Below are 17,991 nucleotides of genomic sequence, written 5' to 3'. Positions count from 1 at the left end.
GCTTGCTGCTTTTTCTTTTAATTTGTTTTAATTATTTTCATTTCTTACATTTATTTGAACCTTTGTACATGAGTACTTTTATTTTCAATACTTTTACTTCAATACATTTCACTGAAATCACATTTACTTGAGGTTTATGTGACAGAATGTCAGTTTCTCTGCTGCAGAAGTTTTTCTTCTTTCAGCCTTTTTTCGGCGTCGTGTCTCCGGTCCTGTTCGTGTGTCAGAGTCTTTGCACACGCCACTAAACCTGCCCTTATATGGTGTTTAGGGGGCGTTAGCTGTGCTGACAGGTGCCTGATGATCAGTGGGATTCATCACTGAGATCACCTGCTCAGAGCAGATTCGGATGGTCAGAACTTTTAGAGCAGCTGGAGTTGATTTCTCTTTTTTTCTCTTACCAGAAAATTAAGAGAAATTTAAGAGAGTGTTGCTGCATGAGGCTCAGTGTGTCCGTCATCAGTGTGTTCGTCCGCTGACAAAAACCTGGACTCGGTCTGTCTCTGCAGATCGGGGGCTGGAACATGACGGGTCCTTGGGAGAAGGAGAACTTCATGGAAGTCCTGAAGGTGGTTTCTGGTCCGTACAGAGCGCAGCCTTTCTTCAGTGTCGGAGTCAGTGCCGATCCCAAAAACTCCAACAGCAACGTCATCCAGGTAAACCAGGAACAGGAACTAAACCAGAGCCAGACGAGGGGATTATTGAAGGACTAAAGATGATTCAGCAACAACAACTCATGTAGTCAACCATCACAAAATCATGATAAAAGTTATCATGTTTGGTCTTTAGAGAAAATGGGAATATTAATGTGTATTACTGGAAAAAGAGAAAAAAAGGGAAAATTTCAAATTCAAATTTCAAATTTGAGTGCATGCATAATCTACAATTTTACCACGATGCAAAGCAGTCGTATATCTGTGGAGGAGAAGAACAGAAGCAATGATGGGAGCTGGCGCAAATTTCATCTTTAAATGTAATGTTTAAGTAACGGCATTTTCTGTCTTTAACGCGTGGCTCGCCGAACATTTGTAGTCCAGCTCGCCATCAGGACGCGGGCCACAGCTGACAAAAGCTCACACGCCTGCTGCGTCACACGAATATCCGGCGCATCTGTCAACGCAATGACGCTCAGAAAATTCCAGCATTGTTCAGTTATTCCCTAAATAGTTCACAATTTAATACACTTCACATAGAGAATAATGAGAGAGTGAGTGAGTTAAAGTGTGAGTGAGTTAAAGTGTGAGTGAGTTAAAGTGTGAGTGAGTTAAAGTGTGAGTGAGTGAGTGAGTGAGTTAAAGTGTGAGTGAGTGAGTGAGTGAGTTAAAGTGTGAGTGAGTGAGTGAGTTAAAGTGTGAGTGAGTTAAAGTGTGAGTGAGTTAAAGTGTGAGTGAGTTAAAGTGTGAGTGAGTGAGTGAGTGAGTTAAAGTGTGAGTGAGTGAGTGAGTGAGTTAAAGTGTGAGTGAGTGAGTGAGTGAGTGAGTGAGTGAGTGAGTTAAAGTGTGAGTGAGTGAGTGAGTGGGTGAGTGAGTGAGTGAGTGAGTTAAAGTGTGAGTGAGTGAGTGAGTGAGTTAAAGTGTGAGTGAGTGAGTGAGTGAGTTAAAGTGTGAGTGAGTGAGTGAGTGAGTGAGTTAAAGTGTGAGTGAGTGAGTGAGTGAGTTAAAGTGTGAGTGAGTGAGTGAGTGAGTGAGTGAGTTAAAGTGTGAGTGAGTGAGTGAGTGAGTGAGTGAGTTAAAGTGTGAGTGAGTGAGTTAAAGTGTGAGTGAGTGAGTGAGTGAGTGAGTGAGTGAGTGAGTGAGTGAGTGAGTGAGTTAAAGTGTGAGTGAGTGAGTGAGTGAGTGAGTAAGTGAGTGAGTGAGTTAAAGTGTGAGTGAGTGAGTGAGTGAGTAAGTGAGTGAGTGAGTGAGTGAACGGTTTCGACACAGCTTCAGTGACGCACTCACCTGCTGACCTCCTCTGCCCAGGTGGACCAATCAGGGCTCTTCCTGCCGTCCAGGGACTATTACCTCAACAAGACAGCCAATGAGAAGGTGAGAATTCTTGTGTCTGTAGTTTCTTTCGGTGATTTGAGGCCGAGGTGTTGACTCTGTAACTCACAGATGTTTGATTAAAGAAGTTAGAAGTGTATCCGGTTTGCAGGTGCTGGTGGCGTACCTGGACTACATGGTGGAGCTGGGGATGCTGCTGGGGGGCGAGAGGAGCTCCACCCAGCTTCAGATGCAGCAGATTTTGGAGTTTGAGACAGCACTCGCCAACATCACCGTGCCACAAGACCAGCGGCGAGACGAGGAGAAGATCTACCACAAGGTCACCATCGCTGAGCTGCAGGTGAGGTCACGGACAGCGTCTCAGGCACTGCGACTGGATCAGTCAGCTGTATTTAGTGAGTAAACACCGTGAAATATGGACAAAGTGATGCTGCTCTTTTTAAATTTCTCTCACTATTTTTTTAGATATTATATTTAACTCACTATCCAGCATTTATTTGTGTTTTGGGAGGATAAAGAACGAAATAAATCACATGTAAGCAGCAGCGTGTACAATCAGTGAGCCGCAAACAAATATAAAGCGGACAGTTTCAGTCAGTTTAATTCTTGTTTTCCTCCGTGCTGATGAGAGAAGCACCCCACTCCTGTAAACGCCGTATTTAAAGAAAACCTCAAGACATTATCTTCAAATTTGGTGCAAATGTCCCCTCTGAGTCAAGGATGAGCTGATTACAATTTTAGTGGTCAAAGGTCAAGGTCATTGTGACCTCGTCTGTCTTACTCTTGTGAACGGATATCTCAAGAACACTTTGAGGGGATTTTTTTTAAATTTGGCACAAACATCCACTTGATTTGAAAAATAAACTGCTTAAAATTTGGTGGTTTGAGGTCAAGGTCACTGTGACCTTGTCTGTCTCATTCATGTGAAAGCAATATCTCAAGAACACGTTGAGGAGATTTGTTCACATTTGACACAAACATCGACAGGGACTAAAGGATGAACTGAGGAGAATTTGGTGGTCATAGGTCACTGTGACCTTTACTGTTTAATTCTTGTGAACACTGAAGAACATCTTTAGATAATTTCTTCAAATTTGGCACAAACATCCCTTTGGTTCCCAAAATTAACCCATTATAATTTGGTGGTTGAAGGTCATAGGTCGATGTCACTTTGACCTCATCTTTCTAATTCTCATAAACATGATAGCTAAGAAGCGCCGTGAGGGAATTTTTTCAAATTTGGCACAAACGTCCACTTTGATTCAAGGATGAATGGAAGAATTTAGTGATCAAAGGTCAAGGTCTCATTCTGTCTTAATCTTGTAAACGCAATATCAAAAGAACACCTTGAGGGAATTTTTTTCACATTTGGCATAAACATCCACTTGGTTTGAAAATGATCTGATTATAATTTAGTGGTTTGAGGTCAAGGTCACTGTGACCTTGTTTATTTCATTTTCATAACGCACTATGATTGAAATGCTTATTATGACGATGAAGAGTTCACACAGATGTGTAATAAGACAAAATAATGGCGTGACGACACTTTATATCAAGAAAGTCAAAGGTTTTCGTATCTGCGGAGCAGGCGGGAGACGTTTGGTCAGGTCCTGAACTGGTGACTTAAATCTGAAACCTGTGCTGACTGTGTCTTCAGTGTGTGAAGCGTCCGTTTTCACTGACGTGGATGGAAACCGTGAGGGACACTGGACCGGTTTTCCGAGTCGAAGAACGACTGGTCGACACTTGCAGCTTTTCTTCGATGCTCTGCCGTGTCTTGATGCGGAGTCAGTGTCGATGGGAGCAGAGACGTGGACGCAGGTTTTGTGTTGTGGAGTGCACTCCCTCTCTGCTGCAGCTCTCTGTCCTTCAGGGTTGCGGATGCTTCTGGGGTCACCATAGCAACTGTTGCCAAGAGCTGTTGCTATGTGCCTGCATCCCGGTGGCGGAGACGGAGAGGGAGGTTAGATAACAGGTTATTACATAAACACGGCTGATATGGAGATGAAGGAGACCTCAGGCTTCATGGATTCAGATAAATGTCGGTTTGTTTGTCCTGAGCTGTAAAAGTGGACGTCGTTTATCGTGATTATTGATCACATGGAGTCAGGCGAAGGGACATCAGTGGGGTACGCGTGCAGCAGAGCGCCCCCTGCAGGTCAGCTCGCCCCTCTGGTTTACAGCTGATTCATGATCGAGGCCTTAAAAATCTCTTTCTGTCAAAGAGGAACCAGCAGCGCCCCCTATCTGCAGCCTGAGTCCAGCTGACAAACATGACGCACGCTTCACGGCACTGAAGCGCCAAAACACTCAACTGCCTTTGTTTAGGGGCCACATTTACAAAATGACAGGGGGCCAGGGGCCAGTCGCAGCGGCCCCATACATGTGTCGAGGATTTAAGGAGGTCTCTTAGATTTTAGGACATTTCAAAGGATTTTCAGACATTTCTGGGAGTGTAGGACTTTTTTAGGATTTCGAGATATTTCTAGGTTTTTACGACATTCCTCAAATATCAGGACATTTCTACAATATTAGGACATTTTTCGAATTCAGAACATTTATAAGATGTTAGGTTTTTTTTAGCGTTGGAGGGTGTTTCCGGATTTTAGGACATTTGTTGGATTACAGAACATTTATTGGATGTTAGGATGTTTTCAGGATTTTAGCACATTTCTCTGATTTTAGGACATTTCTAGGAGTGTTGGACATTCACTTTAAGACATTTCTGGGATTTCAGAGCATTTAAAGGATGTTAAAACGCATTTAGGATTTTATGTTGTTTATACGATTTTAGGACTCCTCTTGGATTTTATCACATTTCTAGGATTTTAGGACATTTCTCAAATCTCAAAGGCTAATTCTAGGATTGACGTACATTTCCAGGATTTTAGGGTGTTTCTAAGATGTTAGGACAATTATAGGATTGTAGGACGTTTCCTGGATTTCGGGACTTTTTGATGATTTTAGGATTTTTCTAAGATTTTATGAGGGTTTTAGGATTTGAGGACGTTTCTAGGATCGTAGGACATCAGTGTCTCGGCTGTGTCCTCTGTCAGGGGTGTGGGGGATCCTCCGCTGGCTCTTTTTTGATGCTGTTTTATGTCTCTGACACCTTATGGAGACTAAAAGGACAAAAACTATTCACCGTGTCCGTGTCTTTATTTTCAGTGAGGACTGGAGAATGTGTCACTGGTTTATTGGCTCAGTCTCCATCCTGTCAGTCAGGCTGTTGTCAGTTATTTAATACTTTCTGGTTATTCACGTAATGGTTTAGTTTGGTCTTGAATGTTTGAGGGTTGAAAGTAGCTGAACCTCCAGCGCCCTCTGCTGGAAAACACCGGAGACGTTTAGTTTCTCTGAGAAGTTTTATTGAAGATAAAACCTGAAAAGAGTTGTATGAAATAAAATCAGAACTTTGAATTGTCATATGAAGGAAGTTCATTTCATATTTGGTGTTTCTGTTCAGAGTAACTCGAGCAAACAAACGGTGGACTGTGGACTGTCCTCTCTGCACCGTCCCCAGTTTTCACTCTCTGACTGTCCGTCTGAAGCTGAAGCAGACAGCGAGGATTACTTTTTCATCTCAGTGTCTCCCCCCAAGGTGGTGCAGTCTGCTCCCACACTCAGGATTACTGAGACAGAGACACAGACAGACAGAGAGACAGACAGTGAGATTTGGACGTTAATGAACGAGCATCTGTCCAGGCCTTATAAGACTTAATATTAGTTTAAAAAAATGTACGTATCAGTATCCTCCGACACTCACAGCTCTTCTGGATCTGTATCAGGACAGAAAAGACTGATTGGTGCTACGGGGACAACACGTCTCTTCTTCTCTGGTGCTTTCAGCTGCTGGCCCCGGCCGTGGACTGGTTGGACTACCTGACGTCCTCGCTGTCCCCTCTGGAGCTGAACGACACCGAGCCAGTCGTCCTCTACGCCAGAGAGTACCTGCAGCAGGTGTCCGACCTCATCAACAAGACGGACCGCAGGTCAGACAACGTCCAGGGTGGCAGACGCCGGCGTGTGTCTCCCCTGTGTCTCCTGTCTCACTTGTGTCCCCTGTGTCCCCCTGTCTCACCAGCTGTCTCTCTCTCTGTCCTCAGTCTGCTCAATAACTACATGATGTGGACACTGGTCCAGAAGAGCGTGGCCAGTTTGGACCAACGCTTCGAGAACGCTCAGGACAAACTGCTGGAGAGTCTCTACGGGACCAAGAAGGTACTAATACTGCAGTACTACTAAGTGCTGCTACTCTTACTGCTACTACTACTACTACTACTACAAGTATTACTGCAGTACTACTGCCAGTACTGAAAGCACTGCTACTCTGACTGCCACAACTACCACTGTTACTAGTACAAGTACTGTTACTACCACTGTTACTACTGCAAGTACTGCTGCTACTACTGTTACTACTGCACTACTATCTCGGTTCTCCATGACTACTAATTTTGCTTTGTGGTTTCATCGGACTTTAACTGGTTGTGAAAACCAGGAAGCTACACCTGTTCAGGTATGTATGTATGTCTGTGTAACTGGGTCCAGCTGAAACTGGTTCCAACAGTCCTTCTCCTACCTGGAACTGGTTTTCCGTGGCTCTGACTGGTACTAACTGGTTGTAACTGGCTTTGTTTGTTTGCAGTCCTGCACCCCCCGCTGGCAGACTTGTATCGGGAACACTGACGACACGCTGGGCTTCGCTCTGGGAGCGCTCTTTGTCAAGGCGACCTTCGACAAACACAGCAAAGAGATCGTGAGTCTGAGGACATAATGTCCATGATGGTGTGGTTTTTGCAGCGGAGACAGGTCTGATCCAGTCTGTCCTCCGTCTCTGTGTCTCCCTCAGGCCGAGGAGATGATTAACGAGATCCGCTCCGCCTTTAAAGAAGCACTGGACCGACTCAGTTGGATGGACGACCTCACGAGACAGGCTGCTAAAGACAAGGTACGCAGACAGGTGGAGGGACGGATGGAGGGACGGGTGGAGGGACAGGTGGAGGGACGGGTGCTGACTCAAAGGTACCCAACTCAATTTGGGGGCCACTTTTGAAAAAGGACAGAAGGCTAGGGGCAAGACACAGGAGCCATGTGCACGTTTCTTGGATTTTAGGACATTTCTAAGATTTTAAGACATTTCTTGATATTTAGGGCATTTCTCAGATTTTCTTAAATTTTAGGAAATGTATAGGATGGTAGGGCATTTCTTGGATTGCAGGTTATTTCTAGAATTTGGGTATGTTTCTAGGATTTTTGGACATTTCTCGGATGTTACAACATTTCATGGAATTTTGTTGTGTTTCTTAAATTGCGGGACATTTCTTGCATTGTAGGACATTTCTAGGATTTTAGGACATTTAGAGAAGTTTGGGGCATTTCTGAGATTATAGTATGTTTCTCAGATTTAAGACGTTTCTGAAATTTTGGGATGTTTCTAGGAATTTTGGAAATTTCTCAGTTATTATAACATTTCTCAAAATGTATTATGTTTCTCGAATTTATGGACATTTCTAGTATTTTAGGACATCAGTGTCTCAGCTGTGTCCTCAGTCGGGCGTGTGGGGGATCCTCCTCTGGCTCTATTTTAGTGCTGTTTTATGTCTCTGACACCTTATCGAGACTAAAAGGACAAAAACTATTTTCAGTGTCAATCACTTTATTTCTATTGTCCATTAGAAAATGGTTGGGGGCCTCCAGGGGCCCTGTAAGGGTCCAGATTGGGTCGCGGGCCCTAAGTTGAGGTGTTACCGTTTCTGTTTGTCTCTCGTTAGGCAGATGCGATCTACGATATGATCGGTTTCCCAGAATTCATCCTGGACCCCAAAGAGCTGGACGATGTTTATGACGGGGTGAGTGACGGCTGTCGATCGTCTCAGGCGTCTCGGATCGTCTGTTGTGTTTTGAATCCGGAGAGGCGGATGTTTGCAGCTCTGTCTGACATCGTGAGGCGGCGCTCTGCTGCCCCCTGCTGTCCTGATAAACATGTTCTCACATGTTGTGTTTCAGTACGAAGTGTCGGACGAGAGCTTCTTCCAGAACATGCTCAACTTCTACAACTTCTCCGCCCGAGTGATGGCCGACCAGCTGAGGAAGACTCCCAACAAAGACCAGTAATAATGACGAAGACCAGTCATGCAGGCCGGCATTATGGGCCTCAGGCAGCAGCATCCTTTTCATCTCCTCTTATATTTGACATCAATTTTAAAAATAAGAAAAGTCAACACAAAAAACATTTGTAACCATCCAGATCTGCTCTGACGCAGGTGTGCTCGATGATCAGTTGTGCCGTGCGCAAAGACTCCTGAACCAGAGAATTAGACAGACGTCCCCAAAAAATGTTCTAAGAAGAACAACTACAGTCGTGAAACTGACGTACTGTTAAGAAGTTAAACAAAGTAAATGTGATTTTCCAGAGTGTCGATACAGGAGTTACGGGAAAATTAAAACAAACAAAAAAGAGAAAGAAAAAACAGAAAACAGTTACGATGCTGTAATACAAGTACTAATACCACACTTTAAAAATACTCTTAAAAGCTCTGCATTGAAAGTATTACTTAGGTAAAATTTTGTAAGTATAGTCAAGAAAATGTATTCAAGCATAAAAAAGTTAAATAAATTTGTTAAAACAAACTTATTAAAATAATTGAAAGGAAAAGCAGCAAGTCTTTGCATGAGAGGCTGAAACTGTGAAATGTTTATGTATAAAAAATGACTTGAATAATTTAAAAATATTGGACAGTTTTTTTAATGAATCAACTAATTGTTTCAGCTGCCAAACGTCCTCAGCTGCAAACACGAGCCGACAGTCCTGCTGGTGGCGCTACAGCGACCGTCTACATTTCCAAAACTTGAAAATTTAAAACAAATCATTCATACGCGCTGCAGGTTTGCAACTTCCATCAAAACGTGAAGAAGTTTTTGTTCACTTCACTGTTTTACATATTCTGAAGTCTATGCTGTTTTTATCAAAAACTGTCAAAATATTTAAATCGATCTCCAACATTTTTTGATCAGTTGACACCAAACTTGCTGCAGGGCGTCTTCAGTCTGTCCGACTCAAACCGTCTTTTGATTTTTTTGATTTATCAAAAATTGAGCCTACGATGCATCAAAATAGATTTTAAAGGTTCATTTTAAAAAAAAGACAAAATTGTGCCGTGATGGTAGATTAAGAGTGTGAGCGACTGAATTTTTGGCAGCATTTTGCCCTCGTGTACACTTATTGCAGTCTTTGGGAAAATGGCGTTTTTAGCGTAGTGGAGTTCAGGCAGGACATTACAGAAGATGTTTTTGTCTTATCGTGGTCAGAGTGCTCTCGACCGCTCGTGAAATGTTCTCTGACCTCAGAAAACGGCAAAAATAAGAAAACGCTGGTGAGTCCCAGAAACCAACGCGTGCCAACAAAATAAATTGCGGATACAAACAAAAATCAGAGAAAATGTGTTCGTATATCATGTCTTGCATGAGGCTCATTGAATCTCTCTCTCTCTCACACACACACACACACACACACACACACACATATATAAAAACAGGTAGTGTTCACAAAACTTCAGGAAGAAAGTTTCTCCTAACTGACCGAGTTAGAACTTCTGACAGACTTCTGGGCTCTTTGACCGACTGGTAGGATCTCAAATTAACTCCTCTCCTCCTCTGCTTGTCTCCTCCTTTCCTCTCCTCCTCTCCTTGTTTCCTCTCCTCCTCTCAGGTGGAGTATGACTCCTCCTACAGTTAATGCCTACTACATGCCCACTAAGAACGGCATCGTCTTCCCTGCTGGGATCCTACAAGCTCCTTTCTACGCCCACGACCACCCCAAGTCTGTTTACCTCTACATCTCCCTGTGTGTGTGTGTGTGTCTGTGTGTATCCACCTGTACAGTAGACAGAAGATGATGAGTTGTACAAACACACACACATCAACAAACAGAGTACATGGTGGTGGAGGTTCCTGCTCTCCAGAGGATGAACCCTCCACATCTTTATTAGTAGTATTAGTGTTTTCCTCCAGCGCCCCCCGCAGGTCAGACTCTGCAAACAGCTAAATCAGCAGGATGATACTCAACCTGCTTTTCTTGAGGGCCGCTTTTGCAAAACGACAGCAGGCCAGTCGCAGCAGCCCCAAACATGTTTCTAGGATTTTAGGACATTTCTGTGATTTTAAGGCATTTCTAGGATTTCAGGACATGAGTGTCTCAGCTGTGTCCTCTGTCGGGGGTGTGGGGGATCCTCCTCTGGCTCTATTCTGATGCTGTTTTATGTCTCTGACACCTTAAGAAGACTAAAAGGACAAAAACTATTCACAGAGTCAATCGTTTTATTTTTATTGTCAATCAGAAAATGGTTGGGGGCCACCAGGGGCCCTATCAGGGGCCAGAGTTAGCTCACAGGTGGTTATTTGAGTATTGTTGCTTTAGACAGTCTGTGTGGTATCTGGACTCTTCAGGTCTTTGGAGAAACATTTTAAACATTGTGTTTGTGTTTCAGGGCGCTAAACTTTGGCGGGATCGGGGTGGTGATGGGTCACGAGCTCACACACGCTTTCGACGATCAGGGTGAGTCGAAATTTTATTTGATTTTTGATCGGACCCCAAATACACACTGATCTCCGCGGCGGTCGGCGGGGACACCATCTGTAGGAAACACTTTCATGGAGCTCTACTCTCTGATCGCCTGGGATTTGTGTAAAATCATGAAATAAAGCACAGGTACCAGGCAGGAAGGTTGTTTCCCTGATAATGTGACATCGTCAACAGCTAACAGCTGATGGAGGTTAAATTTCGTTCCATTATGATGTGTTCAATCTCTGCTCAGTAAAAATGAGTTTAGGGTGAAGGGAAATTATAATATTCATGTGCAATTTAGCCATAAAAATGTGTTTTTTTTCTGTGGCAAACCTGAATCAATAAGCTGTTTGAAGGAGAAATGTCACGGTAATATGAAATAGATATTAGAGAGGGAATTATTATATAATATATTTAGTAAAATGACCTTTAGAGCTGTCATTTTAAGAAATGTTTGTAATGTGAAAGAAGGTTCATAAATGTGTATGATTGAATTTGTGCTCATTCAAAGGTATAAAGGACTGTCTGACTTCAGTTCAGTTATTTTTTATAGTGTAGATATCTTTGTTTTTTTTCTGGATCACATGTGGAAATAAATAACAACAAAATAAAGAACAGCAAAACTAACATCGTATCTACGGGCCCAGAATTTCTCGGTGAATCCGTTGATTGTTGAATCCGCATGCATACAGATTTGTGCAAAAGTTAAGCAATGTTTTTTTAAATGTGGATAAAACTCAACGTGGAGCTGACAGTGTTTCCACTGACTGATGTCATGTGACCTCTCCTCTGGCGATAACATCCCAGTAACCATGGCGACGGATGTTCAAAACATCAGCAGCTTTATTTCTATTGTGGCCACCGCACGAGCTGTCATTATTTCCAATCCGAGGCCACGTAGGCGTGTTATGGAGCCGTGATGAAAAGGCGAGCCCCTGATACGTGGGAGTGGCCACGTTTCTGGGATTTCTGGGAGATGTAGTCCAAGATTTTACAAGCTCACGGTGTCATGTGACCTAGAAAAGACTATAGCGTTTCCACTGCAGTTTGGACAAATATCGCTTTTTCAATTCGCCTGAAATACCACCTCATGAGAGCATAATAACTTTTTTGTGATAACTGTGAGGTTTTTTTTGGAATTTGTACAATTTGAGCGTTAATGGAAACCCGCCTCTTCATATTTCTGTCGTAGATGTCTGTTGAGTTCGAGCATCAGATTATCGGATAAGAATGTAAACAGTAACTGGTCTGAGTGTTCGTCCCTCCTGTTGCAGGTCGTGAGTACGATAAAGAAGGTAACTTGAGGCCGTGGTGGCAGAACTCTTCAGTGGAGGCGTTTCGTCAGAGAACAGAGTGCATGATGGACCAGTACAACCGCTACACCGTCAACGGCGAGCACGTCAATGGAAAACAGACACTCGGAGAAAACATCGCCGACAACGGAGGACTGAAGGCGGCATACCACGTCAGTATGAACATGAAACAAAGAAAAGTGTTTCAGCTGCAGCGCCGCACCAGGCCATTTGTTTTTAACCGCCACTACACTGATGATTTCTCTCCAGGCCTATCGGTCGTGGGTCCAGAGGAACGGAGAGGAGAAGAGGCTTCCTGCCGTCAACCTCACCAATGACCAGCTCTTCTTTGTGGGATTTGCTCAGGTGAGTCAAAAGTCACTTCTTACACAGATATGGAGCCATAGATTAAACAATGTTGAATTTTTACATCACAAGTATTGTGACCAAAATTTTCACAATCAAAGACCAAAAAAAACAGGTACTGGCGCTGGTTTTAGGTGGTTTTACATTGTCGAAGGTGATCTTCGATGGTTGTGACCCAGTTCCTGCTGGTCTTTGATAGTTTGACATGCTGGTGTGAGCAGCCCGTCAAGCTGTGCACATTTATCTTTATGCATAACACATGACAGAAGACTGAACTGATTTATGTCATTTGCTTTTCATACTTCCCCCTCATGACTCTGTTATTTCTCCAGACTCAATTTTACAGAGAGTTCAACAAGTAAACCAGATAGAGTGACCATCACAAGCTGGTAGGACCAGTTAAACCATCATAACTGAAGAAAAAACATACTTTAAACTGGTCCAAAAAAGCTGGTCAACCAGCTTAACCATCTTTAAATGATTTTTCAGGAAGGGTGTCCCACAAGGTTTGATACTGGGGCCACTTCTGTTCCTGTTCGTGACTGACGTTCTGCTTGTCCTGACGTAGCTCAAGTTATTCACTGCTGCCACTCACCTCTGCAGCAGACCGATGAGATACTCACGGTTCTGTTCTTCAGACCTCACAGAAAAACGACACACCGAAGAATTTTTTAACCCTTTGAAAAGTTGTAGTTTGCATAAAATCAATCTGAAATCAAAACATCATATCTAGAGCATTCATTCTTTCTGCAGAAAGCTAAGGATCCTGCTTCCATGACCCTATTTTACCTTCTGTGTGTTGAAAACTTGCCATTTTGCCGTAATGACTGCAGGAGATCACTGTTTCCATATACCTGTGTATATCTATATATATAGATATATTCAGGTGCATCTCAAAAATTAGAATATGGTGAAAAAGTTCAAAATTTTCCATCAGTTATTCAAGAAAGTGAAAATTATTTTTTTTCTAGACTCATTATATAAACTAAAATGTTTCAAGTGTTTTTTTGCATTTTAATCTTCATAATTCTGACCTACGGCAAGAAAAATTTTAAAAAACTTATTCTAATAATTTGAGATCCAGGATTTATGATTTTCATGAGCTATAAGCCTTAATCATCAAAATGAAAACAAAAAAAGGCTTAAAATCTTTCAATTTATGTTTAATGAATATATAAAATATATGAAAGTTTACCTTTCTGAATTAAATTACGAAGAAAAATTAACTTAACGGAAGTGGACTGCAAAGACTACATTCATCAGAATTAAATCTTTGTTTTTTTCAGGTGTGGTGTTCAGTCCGAACACCAGAGAGCGCTCACGAGGGCCTGGTGACCGACCCCCACAGCCCGCCCCGGTACCGAGTCATCGGCACGCTCGCCAACTCTCCGGACTTCAGCCGCCACTTCAACTGTCCTGCAGGGACGCCGATGAACACCGGGAGGCGCTGTGAGGTCTGGTAGACGGACTGCTGAAGAGGACGGGGTCGGGTCCGGGTTCATTAGGTCGGTCTGTTCGTGAACAGGTCGGTTCTTTAGTTTCAAAAAGTGTCTGCTATTTAGCAAGAAAAAAAATTAGTTAACAAGTCCGATTGTTAATTGACAGGTGAGTTTTCTTAATTAGCCGGCTGGTTAGTGTCTTAATTAGCGGAGGTCTTCAGGAGGTGATCAGGTTTTCTTTGGGGCTGTTTCATACCGTTAATATCAATCTGTTCTTTAGAGACGATCAGACAGACTTCCTGTCTGGAAACTAACGGACTCCGTGGACTTCGCACGGAGACACGGAGGACTGACGGTGGTGAAGCCACACGGGACAATGTTGCTGATTTCTGCTTTATCGCCGTTATTGATTATTATTATTATTATTATTATTATTATTATTATTATTATGAATGAGCTTTGGTTTCGCCTGTGTGTGTGTGTGTGTGTGTGTGTGTGTGTGTGTGTGTGTGTTGTATGAAAGCCTAACTCTCTCTGATGACATCACTGTGATGACCTCATTCATAGTTGAACTGTTACATCATCAGTAATGGCCGTGTGTGTGTGTGTGTGTGTGTGTGTGTGTGTGTGTGTGTGTGTTTGTGTGAGTGTGTGAGAGTGGGTGAGTGTGTGTGTGTGTGAGTGTGAGTGGGAGTGTGTGTGTGTGAGTGTGTGTGAGTATGTGTGAGTGTGTGTGTGTGTGTGTGAGAGTGTTTGTGTGTGTGTGTGTGTGTGAGAGAGAGAGAGTGCATGTGTGTAGACTGATTAATTTTTCAGTTAAGAGCATTTTAAGATGCAGTTTTTCGAGGTTCACCTTAAATTCGGGAAGAATTCATCAATAAATATATTATGAAATATTATTAAAGGTTTTATGGATTATTTTCATGGTTTTAGGGAATTTTAGGGAATAAAAACACAGTAAAATTGACCAAATAGCATGAAAAAGTTCTTTTACTTCTGACCTAAATTAAAAAATGAAACATTTTTAACCCTTTGAACCCAGGCAAACTGGCTTGATTTCTTTTAAAAACACCTTAAGAAGGCAATAAGCAACCAAAGAAGAAGAAGAATAAGACAAACAATAAGAACCTAAAGGTACAAGAAAGTAGTTTTTTCTTTTTTTTTATTGATTTTAACATATGTAACACAATCTTAAATAAGTAAATACTATTCCCTACTACTTTTCCCTCGTTTGTTTTTTGGTTAATGAAATTTATTTATGAAAAAAATAATCATGATGCATGCTGACAAAGATCTGAGAAATTAATTATATATATATATATATATATATATATATATACATATATATATATATATTATTATATCAGATTTTAAGGTGTTTTTTACATTACGCATATTTTAAGACATTTAAATATATATAGTTTATAGTAAGTTTTTATCACACAAATAAATCCTCCACATTTCAGTTTCAATATCTTGCACAGCTTCAGGTTGTAGTTTTTTATGAAAGTATTTTTGAATAAATATTTAAAATTTCCAACATATAAAAATTCGAGCAGCTACATTTAAATGAAACATAATGTGCTGAAAGCAAAAACAAAGCAGAAGCTGTGTTTGGGGACGAGTCCTGGTTGAAAGATGCTTTTTGACATTTTTCCCTCGATGGTTTCCCCTAGTTTTTTAGAAATCATTTTCTTGCATTTCCTGCAATTTGTGGAACATTTCTTTTCAGGTTGCTCATTGCATTTTTCCCAAGTTCTTGAAAGAAATCACGCCAAATTGCTCACGGTTGAAGGCACAAGAAAAGTGACGTCGCTCCCCGTTTTCATGTTATTTGGTTAAAATTTGAAAGGACTTTTAAGAAACATAATTTTTTCTTAAACCATGCAAATAACCAGACCCATTAATTTTCATCACATTAAAATGACCTTAATTATGTCATCAATTACAGTCAAAATGAAGGGATGTCAGTGAGTCATTGTCATTTTTTTCACTTTATAGCAATTTTATATAAAAATAAAAGCATGATGAATCATATTTAGATCAACACAGAATCTAAAAAGAAAAAACTGTAAATAAATAGGAACACAGCTTTTTTCTAATAATGCTACATTAAACCCATCCCGACCACTCCTTCGAGAGGAGAACGAACACACAAATAAAATGAAATTAAAATGACTACAATATCAGTACTGCCGTCTTAATTATCTCGTCAAGCTTTTAGCGACTCTACATTTCAGCTCTGCGACCAATAACCGCCATGCTCGTGTTGCCGTGGAAATGCAAAAAGTTCAGTGTAATTTGGTGACACCCACCACAAAAAGTTGAGAATACAAAAAAGCTGAATTGAAAATGTTGCCTCAACTGAGATTAAACACCGAGAAATTAACAAAAGTCCCATTAATTAATCCTGAATTTAACGCCTTCACCTTAATATACCACAAATTGTTCATGTAACCATTAATTATCCCCTTAGCATGTCATTAAAATACCTTAAATGCTCCGTATTAATGAGCAAATTTTGTTTCATTATGCGCCCCTCAGTTTGTACCTGAAATGACCTACATTTTTAAACTAAGGTGTCACTTCAGGGGTTTGCCCCAAATTTTTAATGAACAGATACATTGAATGGCATTAAAATCATCCCTTAACTATGACCTTAGCTGAATAATTAAGGGCATTTTAAGGTCAAATGAGACACAGAGTCATGTTTTTATTTCTTTAACTCTTAAAAAGCCTTAACTGAATCATTATCTGCAGTTTTAAGGTGGAAATGAAAAGATTGAGCCTTGGAGTGTCAATGCTGTTCCGTCCGTAGTTCTTTGTCGTCTGAACCACTGTGCACGTTAACCACCAACCGCCATGCTAGTGTTGCCGTAGTAACCGATACAGAGTTAATGAATCAGATTTGATTCAACATCCGCGGCTTTAACGGTGAGGAAAACAACCAAACAAGCGCCTTAAAAAAATTAGACTTCATTATTAACCTCACATGGGAATACTGCCTTAAAAATTCAAAAAGAAGGCCTTAAAAAGTAAAGCTTTTTTTTCTGCACAGATGCCTCATGTGACATCACGTCAAAGTCCCATCAGGCTTCAAATCCAGTCTTAAGTTCACTGCTGAGGTCACACGGCTCTTTAAAATCTTCTGACTGAGCGCGTTCAGCACGGAAACAGGCGTGAAAATTCACACGAGCGTCCACCAACCAGATTTATTTCACCCACAGTGGTCGAGGCCTGACCCGCCCTAATCTACCTTTCTCTGCCTCTGATTGGCTTACATCCTGACCCCAACCCGGTCATGCTCAACTTATGGCCCGCGGGCCAAATCTGGCTCCTTATAGGGCCCCAGGGGGCCCCAAAACATTTTCTAATTCACAGTAAAAACAAAACGATTGTCTCTGTGAATAGTTTTTTTCCTTTTGGTCTCCATAAGGCGTCAGAGACATGAAACAGCATCAAAATAGAGCCAGAGGAGGATCCCCCACACCCCCGACAGAGGACACAGCTGAGACACTGATGTCCTAAAATACTAAAAACGTCCCAAAATCCCAGAACTTTTTAAATCCAAGAAACAGCCTAAAATCCTAAAAACGCGTTCAAATCCTAGAAACATGTACGGGGCCACTGTGACTGGCCCCTGGCCTCCTGTCATTTTGCAAAAGTGGCCCCCAAACAGAGCAGGTTCAGTGTGCCTGTGTGTGTCTGTGTGTGTGTGTCTGTGTGTGTGTGTGTCTCTGTGTGTGCATGTGTGTGTGTGTGTGTGTCTCTGTGTGTGTATGTGTGCGTGTGTGTGTGTGTGTGTGTGTGTCTCTGTGTGTGTGTGTGTGCGTGTGTGTGTGTGTGTGTGTGTGCATGTGTGTGTGTCTGTGTGTGTGTGTGTGTGTGTGTGTGTCTCTATGTGTGTGTGTGTGTGTGTGCGTGCATGTGTGTGTGTGTCTGTGTGTGTGTGCATGTGTGCGTGCTTCGCTTCCTGATGACATCACTGTCCAATCCCATGCAGCTCCTGTGTGTGTCGTTTGTCCAGCAGAAGAAGAAGCTGCTTCCTGCCAAAGACGTTTCTGTGTGTGTGTGTGTGTGTGTGTGTGTGTGTGTGTGTGTACAGTAGACTACAGTAGATCTGATGTAGAATAAAAGCAGCTTGTTGAAACTCTTTCTGTGTCCTGAAGGGGGCGTCACTGCTCTGCTCGTCCAATCAGAGCGCTGCATTAAACAAACATAATAAACACTGATTATAAGAAGAATCACAGTCCGGCTCTCATTACAACATCTACACACTCAACAACATCTACACACTCAACAACATCTACACACTCAACAACATCTACACACTCAACAACATCTAC

At 41.9% G+C, this 17,991-nt stretch overlaps 1 protein-coding gene across 1 annotated transcript in view; it reads left to right on the top strand.

Annotated features, from left to right (window-relative positions):
* ece2b (endothelin converting enzyme 2b) overlaps window positions 1-14,089 on the top strand; it is a 29,679-nt gene extending 15,590 nt beyond the window's left edge. Inside the window, exons 6-19 of the mRNA XM_042486245.2 lie at window positions 510-656; window positions 1,962-2,027; window positions 2,137-2,325; window positions 5,835-5,977; window positions 6,092-6,206; window positions 6,631-6,741; window positions 6,835-6,933; window positions 7,757-7,834; window positions 7,992-8,095; window positions 9,694-9,804; window positions 10,472-10,539; window positions 11,823-12,013; window positions 12,111-12,206; window positions 13,493-14,089. Coding sequence (XP_042342179.1) covers window positions 510-656; window positions 1,962-2,027; window positions 2,137-2,325; window positions 5,835-5,977; window positions 6,092-6,206; window positions 6,631-6,741; window positions 6,835-6,933; window positions 7,757-7,834; window positions 7,992-8,095; window positions 9,694-9,804; window positions 10,472-10,539; window positions 11,823-12,013; window positions 12,111-12,206; window positions 13,493-13,669 — 1,695 coding nt within the window. The 3' untranslated portion in view covers window positions 13,670-14,089. The remainder of the gene's footprint in view (window positions 1-509; window positions 657-1,961; window positions 2,028-2,136; window positions 2,326-5,834; window positions 5,978-6,091; window positions 6,207-6,630; window positions 6,742-6,834; window positions 6,934-7,756; window positions 7,835-7,991; window positions 8,096-9,693; window positions 9,805-10,471; window positions 10,540-11,822; window positions 12,014-12,110; window positions 12,207-13,492) is intronic.
* The last annotated feature ends 3,902 nt before the right edge of the window (window positions 14,090-17,991 follow it).

This window comes from Plectropomus leopardus, chromosome 6 (assembly GCF_026936395.1).
Source record: "Plectropomus leopardus strain MGB_pleo_1.0 chromosome 6, ASM2693639v1, whole genome shotgun sequence".
In the NCBI taxonomy this organism is placed as follows: Eukaryota; Metazoa; Chordata; class Actinopteri; order Perciformes; family Serranidae; genus Plectropomus; species Plectropomus leopardus.
Note: the sequence above shows the minus strand (reverse complement) of the source record. Positions and strands in the feature narration are given on the sequence as shown.